The 22,770-nt window shown below is 38.3% G+C and overlaps 1 protein-coding gene across 1 annotated transcript in view; it reads left to right on the top strand.

Annotated features, from left to right (window-relative positions):
* LOC133553394 (solute carrier family 28 member 3-like) overlaps positions 1–11,529 on the top strand; it is a 37,656-nt gene extending 26,127 nt beyond the window's left edge. The window contains exons 14-18 of the mRNA XM_061901540.1: positions 154–351; positions 1,050–1,131; positions 2,415–2,513; positions 11,153–11,267; positions 11,363–11,529. Coding sequence (XP_061757524.1) covers positions 154–351; positions 1,050–1,131; positions 2,415–2,513; positions 11,153–11,267; positions 11,363–11,480 — 612 coding nt within the window. The 3' untranslated portion in view covers positions 11,481–11,529. The remainder of the gene's footprint in view (positions 1–153; positions 352–1,049; positions 1,132–2,414; positions 2,514–11,152; positions 11,268–11,362) is intronic.
* The last annotated feature ends 11,241 nt before the right edge of the window (positions 11,530–22,770 follow it).

Below are 22,770 nucleotides of genomic sequence, written 5' to 3'. Positions count from 1 at the left end.
TTGAATATAGGTTGAAAAGGATTTGCAAATGATTGTATTCCGTTTTTATTTACCATTTACACAACGTGTCAACTTCACTGGTTTTGGGGTTTGTACAAGCCCTCACATTTCAACAAGCATTTTATTTATTTTGAATATCCATTTTTCTTTCAGCTCCTCTGCTCTTACGTCTTCATGCCTCTGTCCTTCCTCATGGGCGTTTCCTGGGAGGACAGCTTCATCGTGGCTGAGCTGATCGGCACTAAGACCTTCCTGAACGAGTTTGTGGCCTACCAGAAGTTGTCCGTGCTCATTAATAAGCGGAAGGCCGGGGGCCCGGAGTATGTGAACAACGTGAAGCAGTATATTTCCGTACGTTAAGCAAGAAATGTGCCATAATGCAACTGTCATCCATGAAGTATGCACTACAGGATTCAATTTACCATACAGTAGGAAAGGGATTGTATATGGACCCATTCGTCGTGGTTTACCTGACACATGAAACGTGACAAACTAGGGGCGCACAATCCACTTCAGCCGCCAGAGGGGAGTAGAAAATAGAGTAGCTTAAAATGTGTTTTCCAACTTTGACCACAGCGTCAGTTGCTGTTTAGACTGGCGCTTTCCGTCGTTTTCAGCAGACTTTATTGCAAAAGGCTCTTAACTCAAATGTTTGTGTAGAGGTTACCCTCTAGTGGGTTTTTCAGACCACCACACACTGCCAGGAGAGCCCAGAATTCAGGGTGTACCAGTTTGCTTTCCAGCAAACTGTCTTTCTCTCCCGCGTACGCTTAGCAGCACCTCCATCTCCACTTGTCTCAACCTGGCTGCTGCTAATAAAGGCGACAGGTGATTAGATAACAAGGCCCACCTGGGCCATCTACGTACCTGTCACTGTCTTCGAGGCGGGTCCTGGCACGCCCCGTTCCGCGGCAGGCCCACAGGCCACGCCCCCCTCCACCGTTTTGCTTGCAACTTAAATTATAACAGTTTGCCGAGAGACAGCTCTTATCTCAAAACAGTCTTTGTCGAGGTACCACCGTATAATAATTTGCAATTTCCTGTCCTAGGTTCACTCTGAAACCATCGCCACATACGCTCTGTGCGGCTTCTCCAACATCGCCTCTCTGGGATCGTCGATCGCTGCTTTGTGTGAGTGAACATAGAGCCAATAACTCATTACATCAAAGAAATATACACGTAGACACCAACTATGTAGGACCTCAATTCAGCAAGCATGAAAGGGTAAACAAACTGCAAGTGTGTGTTTTGCTTTTTCTTGACACATCCACGGTTGCCTTGTTTCACGTGTCGGTCAAAGAGCTCTTTCTTTTGAACGCTGGACACCTCCTACGTTCAAGATCATTTCACATCATACCTCAAGTCGTGCAAGAGTAGTTCAAGGACCTTAAGTTTGACAGTCTTTTCCATAAATTCTTGACATTTTCAGGTAAACCTCCCGCGGTTTAGGTAAAGAAGCATGTGTAGTCCAAACAAACTATGTGATTTATCTGCGTATATACATAGTTAATGTGATAATTTTTTTGTGATTAATCACAAGTTAACTCGTTATTTATATATATATATATATATATATATATATATATATATATATATATATATATATATATATATATATATATATATATATATGTGTGTGTGTGTATGTATGTATGGAAGAGGGGATCGAACCTGGAACCCTCAAGTTGCTGGCACAGCCACTCTACCAATCGAGCTATACCGCCCCACAATGAGCTCTAACCACAAGGCCACTTGTGGTTAGAATGTCTGCCCTGAGATCGGTAGGTCGTGAGTTCAAACCCCGGCCGAGTCATACCAAACACTATAAAAATGGGACCCATTACCTCCCTGCTTGGCACTCAGCATCAAGGGTTGGAAATGGGGGGATTAAATCACCAAAATGATTCCTGAGCGCATCCACCGCTGCTGCTCACTGCTGCCCTCACCTCCCAGGAGGTGGAACAAGGGTCAAATGCAGAGGGTAATTTCACCACACCTAGTGTGTGTGTGTGACTATCAGTGGTACTTTTTTTAACTTTAAAAAGAGGACAAACTATCTACCAGCGCACTTGTGTTTTGCTTGTGGGCACAGAAAAGCAAGCCCAAATAAGCAACCGCACGTTCAAAAACAGCAGCGACTCTCGACTCACGAACTTTGCGAAAGAAAAAAAAAGTGTTAACCGCTCACCAAAAGTGATTTTAAACGGAGCAAATGCGATAAGTACGACGTCTGCCCTGTAAAACACATCCGTGAGGAAAACATATTAGAGAAAAAAATCATTAGTTGACTTCATGACGGGAAAGAAAAATAGCCGACCAGGTGTGATGATTTTTGTCTTTCAAGATTCTATTTTCCTAAAGGACATGTGGTGTGAACTGTTATTATGATTATTGTTTGTTTTATTTGCTTGCAGCGTCAATGGCTCCAGCGAGGCAAAATGACATCTCCACTTGTGGCGTGCGAGCTCTGATTGCAGGCAGCGTTTCCTGTTTCACGACGGCTTGTGTCGCAGGTCAGTCACACTTTACTTGCTGACCGCCACCTCCGTCCACTTCAACGTGTTCTATCAATAATTGCCTTTCATTTTATGTGGAAACGGTTTTTCATGATGAAGCTAGAAAGACATGTTGTGCTAGATATGTGCCGCCACTTGCATGAATATGTCAGATTAATTGGCGGCACAGATGCTTGAGGGCAGTGGTGTCAAACGCGAACAGGTTTTATCTGGCCCACGGGATGAGTTTGCGAGTTATAAAAATGAGCCGAATTTTTTGAGTGAAAGAAACCGCTGTTGTAAATGTGCCCGCTAGATGTCGCAATAGAAATTCTTTGTATCTTTGTATATGACGCTACATATGTAAAAAAAAAAAAAAACAATGATGTTAGTGCAATTATCAAACTACACAAATAACATCCTGTAATTTGATTTTGACATTTTTTTTTTAATCTTGATAGATTGAAAATGAACACCAATGAGTTGACAGATGAGCATTATCACATCATTTATCCAGAAAATATAAATAACGACAAATAAATGTAGAATATTATTAACCGCAACGTGTAAGTGAAAAAAATCTGCTTGTTCTATTTTTTAAACAAAAGAAAACAATCTGGAGTTGTCTTTATTTTTAAGTTATTGTGCCAGGATTTTACCAGTCCGGCCCACTTGGGAGTAGATTTTTCTCCCTGTGGCCCCTGATCTGCTGGCCCCACTATGGGCTGGACTCTCACTATTATGTCGGATCCACTATGGTCTGGACTTTCACAATATTATGGTAGACCCACTCTACGTCCATTGCATCTGGTCTACCCTAAAGGGGGGGGTCACCCACATTTGCGGTCCTCTCCAAGGTTTCTCATAGTCATTCTCATTGACATTCTACTGGGTTGAGAGTTTTTCCTTGACCTTATGTGGGATCTGAACGGAGGATGCCGTTGTGCAGCCCTTTCAGACACTTGTGATTTAGGGCTATATTAAATAAATATTGATTGATTAAACATTGATTGATTTATAATGAGTTTGACACCCCAGCATTAGAGTCTGGATGGGAATAAATTTGGGCTCTGTGCTCCATTTAATTGTTTCGTTTTTTTTCCAAGTTCCTTAGTTCCTTTTTAATTGATTTGTATTAATTTGTTGAAACTATCAATAACACTTCCAAAACATGCACCTGGGGATAGGTTGATTGGCAACACTAAATTGGCCCTAGTGTGTGAATGTGAGTGTGAGTGTTGTCTGTCTATCTGTGTTGGCCCTGCGATGGGGTGGCGACTTGTCCAGGGTGTACCCCGCCTTCCGCCCGATTGTAGCTGAAATAGGCGCCAGCGCCCCCCGCGACCCCAAAAGGGAATAAGCAGTAGAAAACGGATGGATAGATATCAATAAAACTATTTCCCCCCCCATAATTAAATTATCATCGGCGGTCACTCGAACGAGTATGACGATCCTCCTGGTAGGGGTGTGTCACACCGCGGTGAATGATGTCTTGTCTTGGTTTTTTGTCTTGTGAATTGCATGTTTTATTTGAAAAGCAGCTCCTCTTGTTTCAGATCACTTGCCCTTGTGTGTCATCAGTCTGACGTCATCCCTGATCCCTGATTGTTTCCAGCTGTTTCCCATTACATTAATGTGTCATATAAGCCCACGCCTCCCCTTGTTCTGTGCCAGATTATCTCGAGTTTTCGTACCTGTCTCGTTTCCATGTCTATGTCCATGCCTTGCCTCGTCCCACGCTTATTTTCCTAAATCCTGAATTCCCACGCTACTATTTTGAGTTTGACCTTTTCTCCTCCTCAGTAGAGTGAACTGTGTTACTTATTTATTTTTTCAACCGAAGTGGTGAGTTATTTTTTTTTCCCTACTAATGTTTTTTTCCTCAAATGTTTGGAGTGATTTTTTTGTTTGCCATTATTAGATTAAGATTAAGTGTAGAAATTTTCATAGTCATTGTTTTCTTCCTCCTGTTGGAGCGTTTTATGTTAAGTTTCATGGCAGATACGGCGCAAATTATAGTTTGTCTTTGTTTTTGTATTTTCCTCCTTTTAGGAGTGATTCTCGGTTATTCCCTTTTTTGGAACCTTTTTCGCCGACAGTTTTTGTTATTTGTAGATATTGTATTACTCTGACTCTGGATGTGAAAGAGCCGTCAAAATGAAATCCCTACGAGGTAGCCCTACTCTGCATCTGAGTTCAATCCTTTGTCCAAGCCTGACAGGGTGTATCCCTTTATGGAGGATGCCTGTGCGTGATTTAGTTTAACGTGGGGAGACTGGTGCACAGACAGTCGCCACACGATCCTTGACAGAATCCGGTCAGGGTCCAGTGGCATGGAGTCCAAGACAACTGGGGACCCTTTTTTGCTGCAGCCTTCTTCCGCCATCGCAGCCGTTGTGGTAGTTCTTAAAAAAACTGCCGTCCTCCGCCTGCTCCACCGTTTAGGTTTTCACCGTATCCCTGGCTAGAGGGAAGTCAGGTACTAGGCCTTTGCCAAGGGCCACCTGGGGTAACAGTAGTAAAGGGGTTAACCTCCTAGTGCCCCAAGACCCCATAGAGGAGCCTCCACTGCCGGATGCACTTTAACGTCATGCCCAGGACAGGCACAATTAAAGTACTAATGCAATAACGATGTCATGTAACAACAAATATGGTATTGGCCAGAGGTGGTCCGAGCCTGTCTTCGGAGTTCATCCTCAGGCACAGGAAAAAAACGCAAATCTTTGCATGCATTTTTATTTATTTTTTCACGTTGATATCAGTCAAGATTCTGGATACATTTCTGTCTAACATCATGGTAAATATCAATACATCGATCAATCAAACTTAATTTTTTTGTTGTACTTATCATACAACACAAAATGCTTTACATCGGGGTGCTTCTCCAACTTTTTTCACCGAGCACCACCTCAGAAAACACTCTCCAAGTACAAACCCTGTTTCCATATGAGTTGGGAAATTGTGTTAGATGTAAATATAAACGGAATAAAATGATTTGCAAATCCTTTTCAACCCATATTCAGTTGAATGCACTACAAAGACAAAATATTTGATGTTCAAACTCATAAACTTTTTTTTGCAAATAATAATTAACTTAGAATTTCATGGCTGTAACACGTGCCAAAGTAGTTGGGAAAGGGCATGTTCAACACTGTGTTACATCACCTTTTCTTTTAACAACACTCAATAAACGTTTGGGAACTGAGGAAACGAATTGTTGAAGCTTTGAAGGTGGAATTCTTTCCCATTCTTGTTTTATGTAGAGCTTCAGTCTTTCAACAGTCCGGGGTCTCCGCTGTCGTATTTTACGCTTTTTAATGCGCCACTCATTTTCGATGGGAGACAGGTCTGGACTGCACTCTTTTTTTTTACGAAGCCACGCTGTTGTAACACGTGCTGAATGTGGCTTGGCATTGTCTTGCTAAAATGAGCAGGGGCATCCATGAAAAAGACGGCGCTTAGATGGCAGCATATATTGTTCCAAAACCTGTATGTACCTTTCAGCATTAATGGTGCCTTCACAGATGTGTAAATTACCCATGCCTTGGGCACTAATGCACCCCCATACATCACAGATGCTGGCTTTTGAACTTTGCGTCGATAACAGTCTGGACGGTTCGCTTCCCCTTTGGTCCGGATGAAACAATGTCAAATATTTCCCCCCAAAAATTGAAATGTGGACTCGTCAGACCACAAAACACTTTTCCACTTTGCATTAGTCCATCTTAGATGATTTCGGGCCCAAAGGAGCTGGCGGCGTTTCTGGATGTTGTTGATAAATGGCTTTCGCTTTGCATAGTAGAGCTTTTACTTGCACTTACAGATGTAGCGACTAACTGTATTTAGTGACAGTGGTTTTCTGAAGTGTTCCTGAGCCCATGTGGTGATATCCTTTAGAGATTGATGTCGGTTTTTGAAACAGTGCCGTCTGAGGGATCGAAGGTCACGGTCATTCAATGTTGGTTTCCGGCCATGCCGCTTACGTGGAGTGATTTCTCCAGATTCTCTGAACCTTTTGATGATATTATGGTCCGTGGATGTTGAAATCCCTCAATTTTTTGCAATTGCACTTTGAGAAACGTTTTTCTTAAACTGTTTGACTATTTGCTTACGCAGTTGTGGACAAAGGGGTGTACCTCGCCCCATCCTTTCTTGTGAAAGACTGAGCATTTTTTGGGAAGCTGTTTTTATACCCAATCATGGCACCCACCTGTTCCCAATTAGCTGGCACACCTGTGGGATGTTCCAAATAAGTGTTTGATGAGCATTCCTCAACTTTATCAGTATTTATTGCGACCTTTCACAACTTTTTTGTCACGTGTTGCTGGCATCAAATTCTAAAGTTAATGATTATTTGCACACAAAAAAATGTTTATCAGTTTGAACATCAAATATGTTGTCTTTGTAGCATATTCAACTGAATATGGGTTGAAAATTATTTGCAAATCATTGTATTCCGTTTATATTTACATCTAACACAATTTCCCAACTCATATGAAAACGGGGTTTGTACCACCAAAATTACCAACATTAACATACAGTAGCATAGTACACCTAAGTATTCATTTAAAAACAAGGAAGAGGTTTTATTTAACAGGTGCATTTCATATATTTGGCCCACTGTAACACTACACACAGTTTGAACAGTAACACTGCGTTTGAATACAGGAAGATAAAACACTGTACTTTTATCAAGTGATTATTTGCCATACCACTTAAGCATCATTGATTATCACCAAAAATAAATAAATAAATAAAAACAACGGGAAGAAAAATAAAACACGCACACACACACTTTGGTGCGTTTTTTTTCCTCCGAGGTGCAAAGCGGCTGGATCGGACATGGCGTGAAGGTAAAAACATGATTTTAATCTTAACTCGAAAAAAGGAACAAACGAAAGGCGCTCACAGCGATGTTCAAAACTTAGCTAAGAAAACAAAAACTTGCAAACCATGGCAAGAATAAAGAAAACTTTCTTTGAACGAGAAAAGAGCATGAAAAGCGCAGCATTGATCATCAGCATGAATAACAAGGGTGTGTAGAGGGTGATGTTGCCAGGCTGAATGCCTGGCTACTACAGGCTTAAATAGTGCTGTGGTGATTAACAGGTGCATGAGTCCAAATGAATCAGGTGCGTGACATGAGGACAAGTGAAAACTAATGGGTTGGCATGAAAACAAAACAATGGAGTGAAAAAAACGGAACTAATGGAGTCTTGAAGTAAAATAACACAACTCAACAAAACACGATCACAAAGACATGACACACACAGCATTATTGACAATAACAAAATATTGCGTGGCACTGAGGATTGAAGAAACACCTTTGAGGCCAGAAAAACAAAAAATGTACGTCATCAAAAAATAATATAAACGATATTTGAAAATATATGTTAAGTTTTCATATATAATTAAGAAATTAACGAATACAAATCGAAAATAGTGAGACTAATGGTAGTATTAATGGCAATAAATAAAATACAAATTAACAGCATACAAATCAAGAACCTAAGTTAGTTTAAAATGTTCTGTAAAAAGTTCGATTTGAAAAAAAGTGTGTTTTTAACTCGTGTTTGTCTTTTCAATTTCAACAGTTTCTGCAGTCCCGTGGCTCCTTACAAATACATGTCAAAAACATTTAAGTCGCCGTGGTAACAAACTAATACGGCATGAAACAGTCAAAAATCAATGCATGCATGTGTGTGTGTGCTGTAATTTACAGTCATGATGTGGACAATTGTAGACATTGGTTATACAAGGTTGTCACGGCAACAACCACCATTCAGTTTTTCTTATTATTACATTATGCAGTTTAAAGTGGTTTTCCTGCTGTCATTTCAGGGGGGATGTTTGGGGTGCAAATGTCTCTTTTATGAAAATAATATTTTGTGTCAATTGGGTACATAAATAAACATTTGTTACAAAGGGAAACAAATCCTTAAATTAATTAATAATATAAAAAAAAACCATACTTTTGCTGAATCAATTTGTTCGAACTTTTTTATCATCATTATTTTAACTTTATTATTCCTGGGCGATATGGCCTTTTTTTGTTTTTTAAATATCTCGATATTTTGCCTTAGCCTTGAATGAACACTTGATGCATATAATCACAGCAGTATGATGATTCTATGTGTCTACATTAAAACATTCTTGTTCATACTGTATTAATATATGCTCATTTTAAACTTTCATGCAGAGAGGAAAATCACAACTAAGACAATTTAGCAAAACTGTATTTATTAAACAGTTATTAAGCAGTGGCACAAACATTCATGTCATTTCAAAACAGAAAGTGCAAGATTGTCAGAGAAACAAGCTATTAGTGCACTTCTGTGCATGATGTCACTAAGATGACATATCAAAACAACACTTAATTAAAGTGCACTTTTTGTACAGACCCACACTGAAATAGTTTAAAACAAATAAAGTGCACTTTTGTGCATGATGTCACACATATTTAAAAAACTGTCAAATAAAAATGAGCTGTATAATAGGAAATCAAATAGTGTATGTCCTCGCTATGTGGTAGGTTCCTGCGGACTTTATCTCCTTCTGTTGTTGACCATTTTTTTCGTACGGTGTTGATGTGGAAATGGTTGCTTCGGCATTTTGTTGGTGTGACATCGAACGAAGATGTTGACATGCGGAGTTTCAAGCACTCTTCAGTCTCTAGTGCAGGGCTGTCAAACTCAAATACAGAGTGGGCCAAAATTGAAAAGTGAACAAAGCCGCGGGCCAAGGTTGAACAAATTAACTTTTTAATAGGGACCCAAACAAGTTTTGCATTGAATATTGAACAAGCAAAGTTTATATAACGTTATAGTGGCATACAAAATTGAGTTTCAAATAATAATAATAATAATAATTGAAAAATATAAATGGCATATGGAGGGGGTTTGAGGCGGACGGGGTTTGGTGGTAGCAGAGGTGTATATTGTAGCGTCCCAGAAGAGTTAGTGCTGCAAGGGGTTCTGGGTATTTGTTCTGTTGTGTTTAAGTTGTGTTACGGTGCGGATGTTCTCCCGAAATGTGTTTGTCATTCTTGTTTGGTGTGGTTTCACAGTGTGGCGCATATTTGTAACAGTATTAAAGTTGTTTTTACGGCCACCCTCAGTGTGACCTGTATGGCTGTTGACCAAGTATGCATGGCATTCACCTATGTGTGTGAAAGCCACATATATTATGTGACTGGGCCGGCACACTGTTTGTATGGAGGAAAAGCGGACGTGACGACATGTTGTAGAGAACGCTAAAGGCAGTGCCTTTAAGGCTCGCCCTTAATATTGTTATCCGGGTGGAATTCGGAAGAAATTCGGAAGAATGATTGCCCCAGGAGGTTTTCGGGAGGGGCACTGAACTTCGGGAGTGTCACCACCGCTGTATAATTCCGGCGGGCTAGCTTTAATCTTAATTTGATATTGCCTCAAGGGCCAAATAAAATTACACGGCAGGCCAAATTCGGCCCACGGGCCAGAGTTTGACTACCATGCTCTAGCGGGTGACTTTTCGAACTATGCTACATACAGTATTAGCAGTAATGCTACTTTTTGTAACAACGCTTTTGCCCCACACTTGAGAAATTACGGTTGTCTGTTCGACATCTTCCCGCTTGAAGCCAAACCACCGACAGACGATGGGATGAATTATTCTTTCATTTGTTACCAGATTCGCACCTTCTTTCTCTCGTATCTGTCACGTCTATGGGATCATGTTTTGTTTTGGTCATGTTCGGTTTTGTTTTTTGGACAATCAGTTCCTAGTTTTGAGCTTCCTGGTTTGTTTTGTTAGCATAGCAGCTCATTAGTTTCACCTGTCATGTCACACACCTGTTCAATCACCTGTATTGTTTAAACCTGTGGTTGCCAAGTGCTCAGCCTGGCGACTTTATCTCTACTCCCTTCATGCCATGCCATGCCTGTTAACCACACTTTCCAAAGTTTCCCTTCTGCCCATGCCACGTAAGTTTTTGGGTTTTTTATGTCACAGTTATTGAGTTTGGTCTTTTGTCCATAGTCATGCCTTTGTGCTAGTTTTTGTTTTCAGTCATGAAGTTTGTTCTCTGCCATTGTGCACGCCTTTTGTTTGCCTTTTGTTAGTTATAGTGTTAAAAATAAAGGATGTACTTACATTCACGTCTTGCTCGTGCCAACTTTCCTTTGCTTTCCGGAAAAACAAACCCCAAAGTCCACGTATTGACAGTATTACCACTCGCACGGCTCCGCTAGCACCACAGCTCACGTGACCCATGCCGCTACCTCTCTGCTCCGCGAGGGCGGATACGTATGTGACGTATGTAAGAAGGTGTGTTTGTTTTACGTCTCAGTGAGAAGGAGAGACAAGAAAGAGTGAGAAACGCCTGTAGTGTAATGCCCGCAGCTAAAAGCAACTGCGTGAGACCGTATACGCGAATATCACAATAAAGTCATTTTCGATATCGCACAGAGACAAACCCGCGATATATGGAGTATATTCGATATATCGCCCAGCCCTAATTACAACATGGCTAAAAGGGTCTGTTTGCAGTGTTGTAAGCGTGATGAATAATGAAAAATGATATTATGGTTTGTTAAACCACTAATAATACCATCAATTGCTTCATAAATAGGACTGAATTGTTTTCGTATTAGTTAAGAGTATTGTGTGCTGCCCTGCAGGTGTGTTGTACATCCCCAAACTGGACTGCCCGCACTTCCTCGGCCGGGTGTTCAACAGTACTAACGTGACACTCAGTATTCAACTACTCAGCTGTTGCACACAACTCTACAACAGGTGTGTGACATTTTTTCTTCATATGCATTGATTCCATTCATCTTCATCACAAACTGCTTATTTGGGTGTTGTGGATTTTTTTTCCTCCACCCAAGCATGACACTACATGAGCCATGGAACTTTACTTTGAAGGAGGAGTTCCCCGTGAGCAGTTTGCAAGGGTGCTGCACAGTTTCACCATCCGTACACATCAACTGCAGCTGGCTGCTTTGACAAATTTTTTATCACACACTTGAGATTCTACTCTCACGCAAAATAGTTATACCTGTGCTTGAGTGTTTTTTGTTGTTGTTTTGTTATTAAAAGCTACTTTATCTTCAGTGGGTTAATTTAAAATCAAACAGAAGCTATGGATTTGTGAAACATGTGTGACACTCCAGGGTGCATCACAGACAATAACGTGACCGCAGTGTCACAGTGGAATGATGAGTAAGTTGACTTTGGTCTCGGAAGCATCCCTTAGCGTTCCTCGTAGCTCTGCTGCGTTTTCATAAATCATATAAATTACATATTACAAAACAAAAATTATTATAACTGCGTAGGATAGTAGAATGCAGTGGAGTGTATCTTGTTTTTTTGAGGGCCACGTCACAATTAATGGCTGCTTGTAACAGTGAATATATATGAATAAGATATATCCATGTGTGTATGTATGTGTATATATATATATATATATATATACATATATATACAAACCGCTTTTCCATATGAGTTGGAAAATTGTGTTAGATGTAAATATATTACAATGATTTGCAAATCCTTTTCAACCCATATTCAATTGAATGCACTACAAAGAAAAGATATTTGATGTTCAAACTCATAAACGTTTTATTTTTTTGCAAAAAATAATTAACTTAGAATTTCATGGCTGCAACACGTGGGCTTCACGGTGGCAGAGGGGTTAGTGACATTTAGAATTAAATTTAAGGTATAGATTCAAGATTTGGGTTTAACATATCTGTGTTGGCCCTGCGATGAGGTGGCGACTTGTCCAGGATGTACCCTGCCTTCCGCCCGAATGCAGCTGAGATAGGCTCCAGCACCCCCCGCAACCCTGAACGGGAAAATGAATGGATGGATGTAGATGTATGGTATTCAGAGTCAACATTTAATTTGAGCCTAAATGTGATGAAAATGAGCTAAATGTAAGGAAAGTCAGGTAAATGTGAGAAATATATCTGCTGGAAAAGTGTGACTGACCTTTGACATCTGGCACCTTTTATACCAGCGTACGCCAGCAAGAGGCGCTGTTTCACCACTTTTGTCATAATTGAACAACGTACAGTTGACCACTGCTTGTGTTTTATATACATACAGTAGATCAGTATATATAGATATATATATATATATATCTATATATATAGATATATATATATATATATATATATATATATATATATATATATATATATATATATATACTGATTTAATGTACATATGTACTGCTATGTAAGTATGTCAACATGATCAATCCGATACATCTGCATAAATCAAGATCAAGGGTAATGGGTCACATGCAGAGAATGATTTCACCACACCTCGTGTGTGTTTGTGTGACAATCATTAATACTTCAACTTTTTTAATTATCAAACAAAAATATAAATAAAACAGATGTTTCAATTAATATTTCTATTATTAATATGCACAATATCTATTCATAATATTTTATTTAACATAACTGTGGAATTAAACTAACTTATTTGGTCAAAATATAACAACAGTTAAAACATTCGGTTTTTAACTAATGTAATATTTAATACATACAATAGGTAATAGATACTATTTTAATTCATTTTTTATTTTATTTAATTTTTTGTTAGGACAAAGATAGCGCAAATTAACATGCCTTAGATTGACAAAATTAAAGTGTAATAATTGTAATATTTCTAAATCCTAAACACACAATAAAATTGTATTGTACTGTATGTTGTTTAAAATATTTTTATTTTGTTTTAATTATTTAAACTAAACTTTGTGAGCATGTACTTGAAGCTATCAAACTATAAATAATAAAACAAATATATGTTACTTTTTATAGTATTATATTATACATAATAAAATTAATTTTATAATTGATTGAGTTTATAATTTATTTACAATTAATTGTGTATTGTTTAGAGTAAATAGTTAAAATCTAAGTAAATATATAGAGTAAATATATAGAGTAAACAACAGGGTTTCTCACAATGCTTTGTTGTTAAGGCAGCCGCCTTAACAACAAAGTGCCACCGCCTAAACTAAAGTCTTTTGAAAAAAAAAAAAAATATATATATATACATATATATATATGTATATATATATATATATATTATTATTTTTATTATTATTTTTTTGTCCTGTCCAGCTTCTCAGGCAAATCATATAGTCGATGTAGATGCCCATATCGGCTGTTTAAAATTTACTCTACAAAAGAGAAGTGTAGGATACTTCTCTTGTTGCCTTATTTGTATTTCACTTTATTAAATGTATTTATATTATCATTTGATGCTAAACTAATGTCTTAACAAGCTGCTACGCTTCATACTGCCTCTGCCTCTGTCAGTACGTCTCTGCAGCACATACTTAGTATCTCAGGTAACTAGGACTGTTTTGTGTTTTGTTTTTACTTTACAGAAAAAAATATCGAGATATATATCGTATATTGCCATTCAGCATACGGAGCAGAAAACACAACCAAAATTGTAGGCTTCTTCACGCGACGAAGCCGGCCTACTTCACCACAGTCTGTAGTCTATTGCTCCCCCCCTGGGCAGCGATGATATGGAGACATGATGAGGGCGACGGGCCAAATTACACTGTTCCTTACAACCACCCAGACCCTTCTCAGTCCACCACATGCGGACATCACCTTGGAGAGACACCACCTTAACTAACAAATATTCTGGGGGAAACACTGACTGTATACATAAATTTTTAGTCTACTCCATACTGCTGGTATATTTTGTTTTTCCAACGCAAAGGATGATTGATACGAGCCAGGCGTGAATGATGGTACATTTTTATTTATTTTCTAACAAAACTACAAAAAGGCAAACAAAAGGCGCGCACAATGGCGAACAAACTTGACTACTCAAAACAAAAACAGCACAATGGCATGCCTATATACAAAAACCAAACTAAACAACTGAGACATAACAAAACCAAAAACTTACTTGACAAGAGCTTGAGGAAAATAGCATGGCTTGGCATGAAGGTGTTGAGGAATACGGAGGTATGTAGATAGGTAAAGTTGCCAGGACGAAGAACAGAAACAGAATGGCTTAAATAATGACTATGATAATGATTAACAGGTGTGAGAACTGAGGACCGGGGCGTGACTTGGAGACAAGGTAGAAACTAATGAGTTACTATGGAAACAAAGAAAACAAGGAAGTGCCAAAGCCGGAAACAAGTGTCCAAAAAACAAAACCGAACATGACAAAAACAAAACATGATCCATAGGCGTGACACAAACCTGCATTACCCTTTCCATCCATACCCCTTTGTAACTGAGCTACTGTGTGGAATAATTTCCCTTGTGGATCAATAAAGTTTGTCTACGTCCAAGTCTAAGTCTAAATGAGAATGATCGAGTCACCAAAACCTTAAATCACTTCTCTATTCTACATACATAATATATGTTTACAGGATTTCATTCAAAGTATCCAAGTATTGAAATTTGGAGGAAATAATAGCAAAAATAAAAAATACTGCCTTAAGTTAATTGTGTTACAATAACACAACAACATAAAACTCACTAATTTGTTGTATTTGACTTTGTGTTTATTGAGTTGCCTTGCAGTGGCTTGTTAAAAAAGAAGTGTGTTGTTTCAATATAATACCACTGGGTGTCGCTAGTGTCCTCCCTAAGGGAAAATACTACATGAGCACATGGTTCACGTCCACACTGGCGTGACCGGCACCTCCACTCAGTGATTGACTGACTGGTAAACAACACATCCGTTCATTCATTCTGTCAGACCGGTGAGTGGATGAGGGATTAAAAAAAAAAAAAAAAAAAAAAAAAAAAAAAAAAAGATAGTGTCTTCGTTAAGTGAAGCGAAGTGAAAGGTCACACCTGCAGCAGCACATGAACATTTCACACACCCACTGAGAGTGAACATTGGACTCACTCAGCTGTCACGTTCTGACATTTGATTTTGGGTTATTACTTTTGCTAAGAAAGCTACTGTTCTGATCCTTTTGGTGCAAATCTGGGGGGAAAAAAATGTCTTGCCAACTCTTCCTGCCCTTTTCCTGCCGTCTCTGCCCAAAGACACGGTGGGGGCCTAATCTGCCTAGCAACAAGTGACCAGGCAAATGTGTGACATGACCATTCGACTGATAGCGAAAGCTGTCCGACTTCCTGTTCCTGACGACTCCCCCGTGTTTTTTACCTGCTGTGTTACGGCGGCAGAGTCCTCTGCCCTCAAATTGCCGCGGAAGCAAAGTCTGCCTAGCAACAGGTGGCAAACGTTCTCCCGGAAACAGCAAAGTGAGCGTAACTGATGCGAGCCATTTTGTCACTTTCTCTCTCCTTTCTTTGCCTTCTGCGGAGTCAAAAAGCATAAATTAGGTAAGACATGTTGTACTCACACGCTACAGATAAATAGTGTGCCGCGTCTCTCCTCGTATTGAGCAAAATTGAATCCTGTTTCTGTTTAATTCCTTTCTTCTGGTATTGTTTAATAGATGTTATCAGTGTTTGAACCTGACACTCTGGGTGTCAGGTTCAAATAGTATAGATTAATAGATGTTCCTGCCAAATCTCCCTGTCCTTTTCAATGCTGTGTGGGGCAACAACGCCTCTGCCCCAAATCCTATAGGAAACAGCAAAAAACATAAATAAGGTAAGTAATTTTATCTTTGGGTGTTTGAGTTGATGTTCCTGCCGAATCACCCTCGTTTTTATCGCTGTTAAATGGATTCCGCCATTTTTTTATTTATTTAAAAAAATAAAAAAATAAAATAAAAATATATATATATATATGTGGCAGCACATCAAAGTACGTGCTTTGAGTTCCTTCATTTTTGGTATTTTTCTCAACTTTTCTTGCTTTTTTTTAATCACTTATCTTTTCCATAAACCACTAATTATGGTTCTTGGGCACTTTTGTGTGGAACAATTTCCCTTGTGGATCAATAAAGTTTGTCTAAGTCACAGTCATATAGGAAGTATTACACATAAATATAATATTTTTATAACTAGAGCGGGGGTCGGCAACCCGCGGCTCTTTAGTGCCGCCCTAGTGGCTCTCTGGAGCTTTTTCAAAAACATACGAAAAATGGAAAAAGATGAGGGGGAAAAAACATATTTTTTGTTTTGATATGGTTTATGTAGGAGGACAAACATGACACAAATCTCCCTAATTGTTATAAAGCCCACTGTTTGTATTAAACATGTTTCATTGATCCGAGTATTTGGTGAGCGCCATTTTGTCCTACTAATTTTGGCGGTCCTTGAACTCACCGTAGTCTGTTTACATGTACAACTTTCTCCGACTTTCTAGGACGTGTTTTATGCCTCTTCTTTTTCCGTCTCATTTTGTCCACCAAACTTTTAATGTTGTGCATGAATGCACAAAGGTGAGTTTTGTTGATGTTATTGACTTATGTGGAGTGCTAATCAGACATATTTGGTCACTGCATGACTGCAAGCTAATCAATGCTAACATGCTATTTAGTCTAGCTATATGTACATATTGCATCATTATGCCTCATTTGTAGCTATATTTGAGCTCATTTAGTTTCCTTTAAGTCCTCATAATTTAATTTATATCTCATGACACACTACCTGTATGTAATATGGCTTTTAATTTTTTGCGGCTCCAGAAGGATTTGTTTTTGTATTTTTGGTCCAATATGGTTCTTTCAACATTTTGGATTGTCGACCCCTGAACTAGAGCATGGAAAAGCATTCGGGCGGAAGGCGGAGTACACCCTGGATAAGTCGACACCTAATCTTGTTTAAGGCCACAAAAAAAGAATAGGGCAGGTTTTCTGTCCAACTGAACCGCTTTTCGGGAACACAGGACACTTGTAAACACTTGTAGGTCTAAAGCAGGGGTCTCCAAAGTGCGGCCTGGGGGCCATTTGCGGCCCGCAGGTAATTGTTTACCGGCCCGCCACACATTCTGGAAATGCTATTGCGAAAAATGGAAAAAAAAACATTAAAAAACGTGAAATTAGGTGAAATCTAACTAGAAAAACTTGCAATGTTGACACAAAGCGAACATGCGGGCTGTTTTTTTTTTCTTTTGTCTATCTTTATTTTTCTTCTTTTGCCATTGCTAAAAAAAAAATGTTATAATGAATTATTGACCTATTCAAGCCTCCAATTGTTTCAAATATTTCAGTTAAAAATATTTTATGTGGAAAATATTGCATATATTGTGTGGTTGCCATAATAAAACATTGACGTTTTCTATGACAAAAGAGCATAAAACAAACAAAATACTCGTTCAAACGTAAAATCGACAGATTTATCTGAAGTTGATCTCCTAACTTAAGTGTTGAAAATAAAATAAAAAATCATGAAAATGAATCATTTTATGAGTGGGGCACCTTTTGGATCCCAAATATGTTTAATGGGATTTTATTTATCCTTTCACTGTGATTACTGAAAAATAATAATGAATTAAATAATAATAATAATTATCATTATAATAATAATGATAATAATAATAATCAATGTTGTCCTGTGTTATTGATCTTTTTAATTACTTCACATCTAATGACTTCACATCAAACATTTTCTTATGATCCGCTGCCCTGATCATATTATGTTTAGGTTTTGAATCCTTTTTGTATTATGTTCAGCTAATGTTTGACTTAGTTCCTGGTTGTACTTCCTTGTTTATTCTGTCACCATGGTTACTCATTAGATTCACCTGCCTCTTGCTTTTGACGCGCACCTGCCTCTTGATTACTGTCTTGATTCAAGCCCGACTTCTTTGTCCATTCGTTCTTGCGTCCTAGTTTGTGTTCGCACAACAGTGACGACTTTGATTCCCGATTCTGGTTACCAGTTATGTTCTTGCTAGCTTCCACGCTATGCCTTAGTTTTTCTAGCTTCCATGCTAATTCCTTTGTTGTTTCTCTAGCTCCCATGCTAGCTCTTTTGTTTTTTTCTAGCTCCCATGCTAGTTCAGTTCGTTTTGACAAAGTCTGTTTTATTTGTTAAATAAACCAGTGTTTCTTACCTTCTCGCTGTGTTCGAAGCCCGACTGCATCCAATAGAGAACGAACCCGCATTACAATGCGACCCAATTGTCACACATTTTTTTCTGAATGTTTTGGGCAATGGGGGAAATACTGCATACCGTATTTCCTTGAATTTCCGCAGGGCATATAGTATGCCCCTGCCTTGAATTACTGCTGGGTCAAACTCGCTTCGCAAAATAATTAGCGCATGCTTAGTTTTACCGCCTGGTCAAACTTGTGACGTCATGAGTGACACTTCTCCTGTCATCGTTTTCAAAATGGAGGAGGCTGATTTCAATACCAGTAATTTGAAATCACATAAAGGGAAGAAGATTAAGAGCCATTCAGTGAGATTTAAGGTCCAAGATTACATCACACTCAAATTTTTACTGCATGCCTTTGGTAAGTGCCGGAGTGAGAAGAGGTTTTAATATAATTAGTGCATGCTTACTTTTACCGCATGCCTTTGGTAAGCGCAGGAGTGAGAAGAGGTTTTGAATTAATTAGCGCCCCGGCGGCAATTCAAGGAAATACGGTATTTCAGTTTTATTGGAAAATAACAAAGTTGTCTTTTTTTACTTTATATCAACTTGAGGTTGATATACTATAGAGCAGTGGTTCTCAAATGAGGGTACGTGTACCCCTTGGGGTACTCCAAGGTATGCCAAGGGGTACGTGAGATTTTTCAAAAATATTCTAAAAATGTCCTTTTTTTTTCAACCAAAAATGCTTTGCTCTGGTTAAAAAAAAGGTCGAGAACCACTGCTATAGAGCAATGGTTCTCAACCTTTTTTCCAGAGATGTACCCCCTGTGAACATTTTTTTCATTCAAGTACCCCCTAAACAGAGCAAAGGATTTTTGGTTGAAAAAAAAGAGATGAAGAAGTAAAATACAGCACTATGTCATCAGTTTCTGATTTATTAAATTGTATAACAGTGCAAAATATTGCTCATTTGTAGTGGTCTTTCTTGAACTATTTGGAAAAGAATATATAAAAATAACTAAAAACTTGTTGAAAAATAAACAAGTAATTAAATTCTAAATAAAGATTTCTACACATAGAAGTAATCATCAACTTAAAGTGCCCTCTTTGGGGATCGTAATAGAGATCCATCTGGATTCATCAACTTAATTCTAAACATTTCTTCACAAAAAAATATATCTTTAACATCAATATTTATGGAACATGTCCACAAAAATGAATATTACATTGTTGCATTTCTTTTCACACTTTATGAACTTACATTCATATTTTGTTGAAGTATTATTCAATAAATACATTTATAAAAGATTTTTGAAAAGTTGCTATTTTCAGAATATTTTTGAAAAATCTCACATACCCCTTGGCATACCTTCAAGTACCCCAAGGGTCCGTGTACCCCGATTTGAGAACCACTGCTATAGAGATTTACTGTAAACGTTAAATAAATAAATAAATAAAAAATAATAATTTGACTTGTTTTTAACATTTTAATGACTTAGACCCTTTATGGTCCCAGAGAGCCCTAAAGGTAAAAAATAAACAAATCCATATATTTTGTCATGGTTTGAAAATGAACAATATCAAAATACCCCCCGCATGCTTTAATTTCTCCGTGTGCGGCCTTCAGTGGAAAAAGTTTGGACACCCCTGCTCTAAATGGATTGTCAAAGTAAAAGCACAATACTGTACCTCACTGGTCTGCTTCCTAAAAATCTAAATGTCTCCATGGGTGTAGAGAACGTTACCTGGGATGTGCTCACGATGCATTTGGCAGCTTTTAAAAAAGGCTTTTAGGCGCGGGGAGTTGATGATGAGCCATAAATGGGAATCATGCTCTGCTGCTCTGATCCCAGAATGGATGCATGTGTGTCCCCCGGCCTGACCACCCGCTTCACCTGCACAGAGTGTAAACACCAGCGCACGTGCATGCATGCTCCCAGCGGGGGTGAAGATCCACATGATGGAGGGCACGTGCAACTAAACACACACTCGGTCCAACGTCCGTTTGGTTATGAGAAACTAACTATATAACGAGAAGGCAAGCCGGCTTAGTTTCTCAGAAAAACACAAAAATTGAGGCACTCTTAACACAATAGATTGTGTTGGTTTCCCACCAGCCCCTCCCTCTTGTGCATGCCGGTGTTTTTTTGTTTTTTTTTATCTGCACCGTGATTAGGGAAGGTTGTTTGGATTTGGTCATATAAGTCAGTGGTTCTCAACCTTTTTTCAGTGATGTACCCCCTCTGAACATCTTTTTAATTCAAATACCCCCTAATCAGAGCAAAACATTTTTGGTTAAAAAAAAGAGATAAAGAAGTAAAATACAGCACTATGTTATCAAATATTGCTCATCTGTAGTGGTCTTTCTTGAACTATTTGGAAAAAAAGATGTAAAAATAACTAAAACCTTATTGAAAAATAAAATATGGGGATTGTAATAGAGATCCATCTGGATTCATGAACTTAATTCTAAACATTTATTCACAAAAAAAAAATATTTAACATCAATATTTATGGAACATGTCCACAAAAAATCTAGCTGTCAACACTGATTTTTGCATTGTTGTATTTCTTTTCACAGTTTATGAACTTACATTCATATTTTGTTGAAGTATTATTCAATAAATATCAGGGCTGCGAATCTTTGGGTGTCCCATGATTCGATTCAATATCAATTCTTGGGGTCACGATTCGATAATATATCGATTTTTTCGATTCAACGCGATTCTCGATTCAAAAACGATATTTTTCCAATTCAAAACGATTCTGTATTCATTCAATACATAGGATTTCAGCAGGATCTACCCCAGTAGGCTGACACGCGAGCAGAGTAGTAGATTTTTTTTTAAAAAGCTTTTATAATTATAAAGGACAATGTTTTATCCACTGATTGCCATAAAGTAAATTTGTTTTAACTATTTAACTTATTTTATCTTTGTGAAAATATTGGACACAGCTTATGAGATGCGATGCAAGTGTAAGCCACTGTGACACTATTCTTTTTTTTTTTTTTTTTAGAAATGTGTAATGATAATGTCAATGAGGGATTTGTAATCACTGCTGTGCTGAAATTATAACTAATATTGATACTGTTGTTGATAATATTCATTTTCGTTTCACTACTTTTGGTTTGTTCTGTGTCTTGTTTGTGTCTCCTCTCAATTGCTCTGTTTATTCCAGTTCTGAGTGTTGCTGGGTCAGGTTTGGTTTTGGAATTGGATTGCATTGTTATGGTATTGCTGTGTGGTGTTTGTTGGATTGATTAAAAAAAAAAAAAAGATTTTTTTAAAAATGAGAATCGATTCTGAATCGCACAATGTATTTGATTCGATTTCATATTCAATTCAATTTTTTCCCACACCCCTAATAAATATATTTATAAAGGATTTTTGAATTGTTGCTATTTTAAAAAAAATCTCATGTACCCCTTGGCATATCCTCAAGTACCCCCAGGGGTACGCATACCCCCATTTGAGAACCACTGATATAAGTAAACTATGTACTCCGGCGACTTTAATGTACAATAATGGCAGATTTAGTTTTGTGGGCAACAAATATGGTAGCAATCATATCTGTAGGTAGTATTATAAGCACCCCTGGTTGGTAGAGTGCCTGGACTAGCAACCTGAGGGTTCCTGGTTCAATCCTCACCTTCTACCATCCGAGTCACGTCCGTTGTGTCCTTGAGACAAGACACTTCACCCTTGCTCCTGATGGGTCCTGGTAAGTGCCTTGCACGGCAGCTCCCGCCATCAGTGTGTGAATGTGTGTGTGAATGGGTGAATGTGGAAATAGTGTCAAAGCGCTCTGAGTTCCTTAAAAAGGTAGAAAAGTGTTGTACAAGTAAAACCCCGAATGAGATCCTCGTTCTCTTTTATTACAACCCCCGTTTCCATATGAGTTGGGAAATTGTGTTAGATGTAAATATAAATGGAATACAATGATTTGCAAATCACTTTCAACCCATATTCAATTGAATATGTTCAAACTGATAAACATTTTTGTTTTTTTGCAAATAATCATTAACTTTAGAATTTGATGCCAGCAACACGTGACAAAGAAGTTGGGAAAGGTAGCAATAAATACTGATGAAGTTGAGAAATGCTCATCAAACACTTATTTGGAACATCCCACAGGTGTGCAGGCTAATTGGGAACAGTTGGGTGCCATGATTGGGTATAAAAGCAGCTTCCATTAAATGCTAAGTAATTCACAAACCTATGTGGCGAGGGCCACCACTTTGTAAGCAAATTGTCGAATAGTTTTAGAACAACATTTCTCAACGAGCTATTGCAAGGAATTTAGGGATTTTACCATCAACGGTCCGTAAAATCAT

This window comes from Nerophis ophidion, linkage group LG01, assembly GCF_033978795.1.
Source record: "Nerophis ophidion isolate RoL-2023_Sa linkage group LG01, RoL_Noph_v1.0, whole genome shotgun sequence".
Lineage (NCBI taxonomy): Eukaryota > Metazoa > Chordata > Actinopteri > Syngnathiformes > Syngnathidae > Nerophis > Nerophis ophidion.
This window is presented reverse-complemented; position numbering and strand designations above follow the sequence as displayed.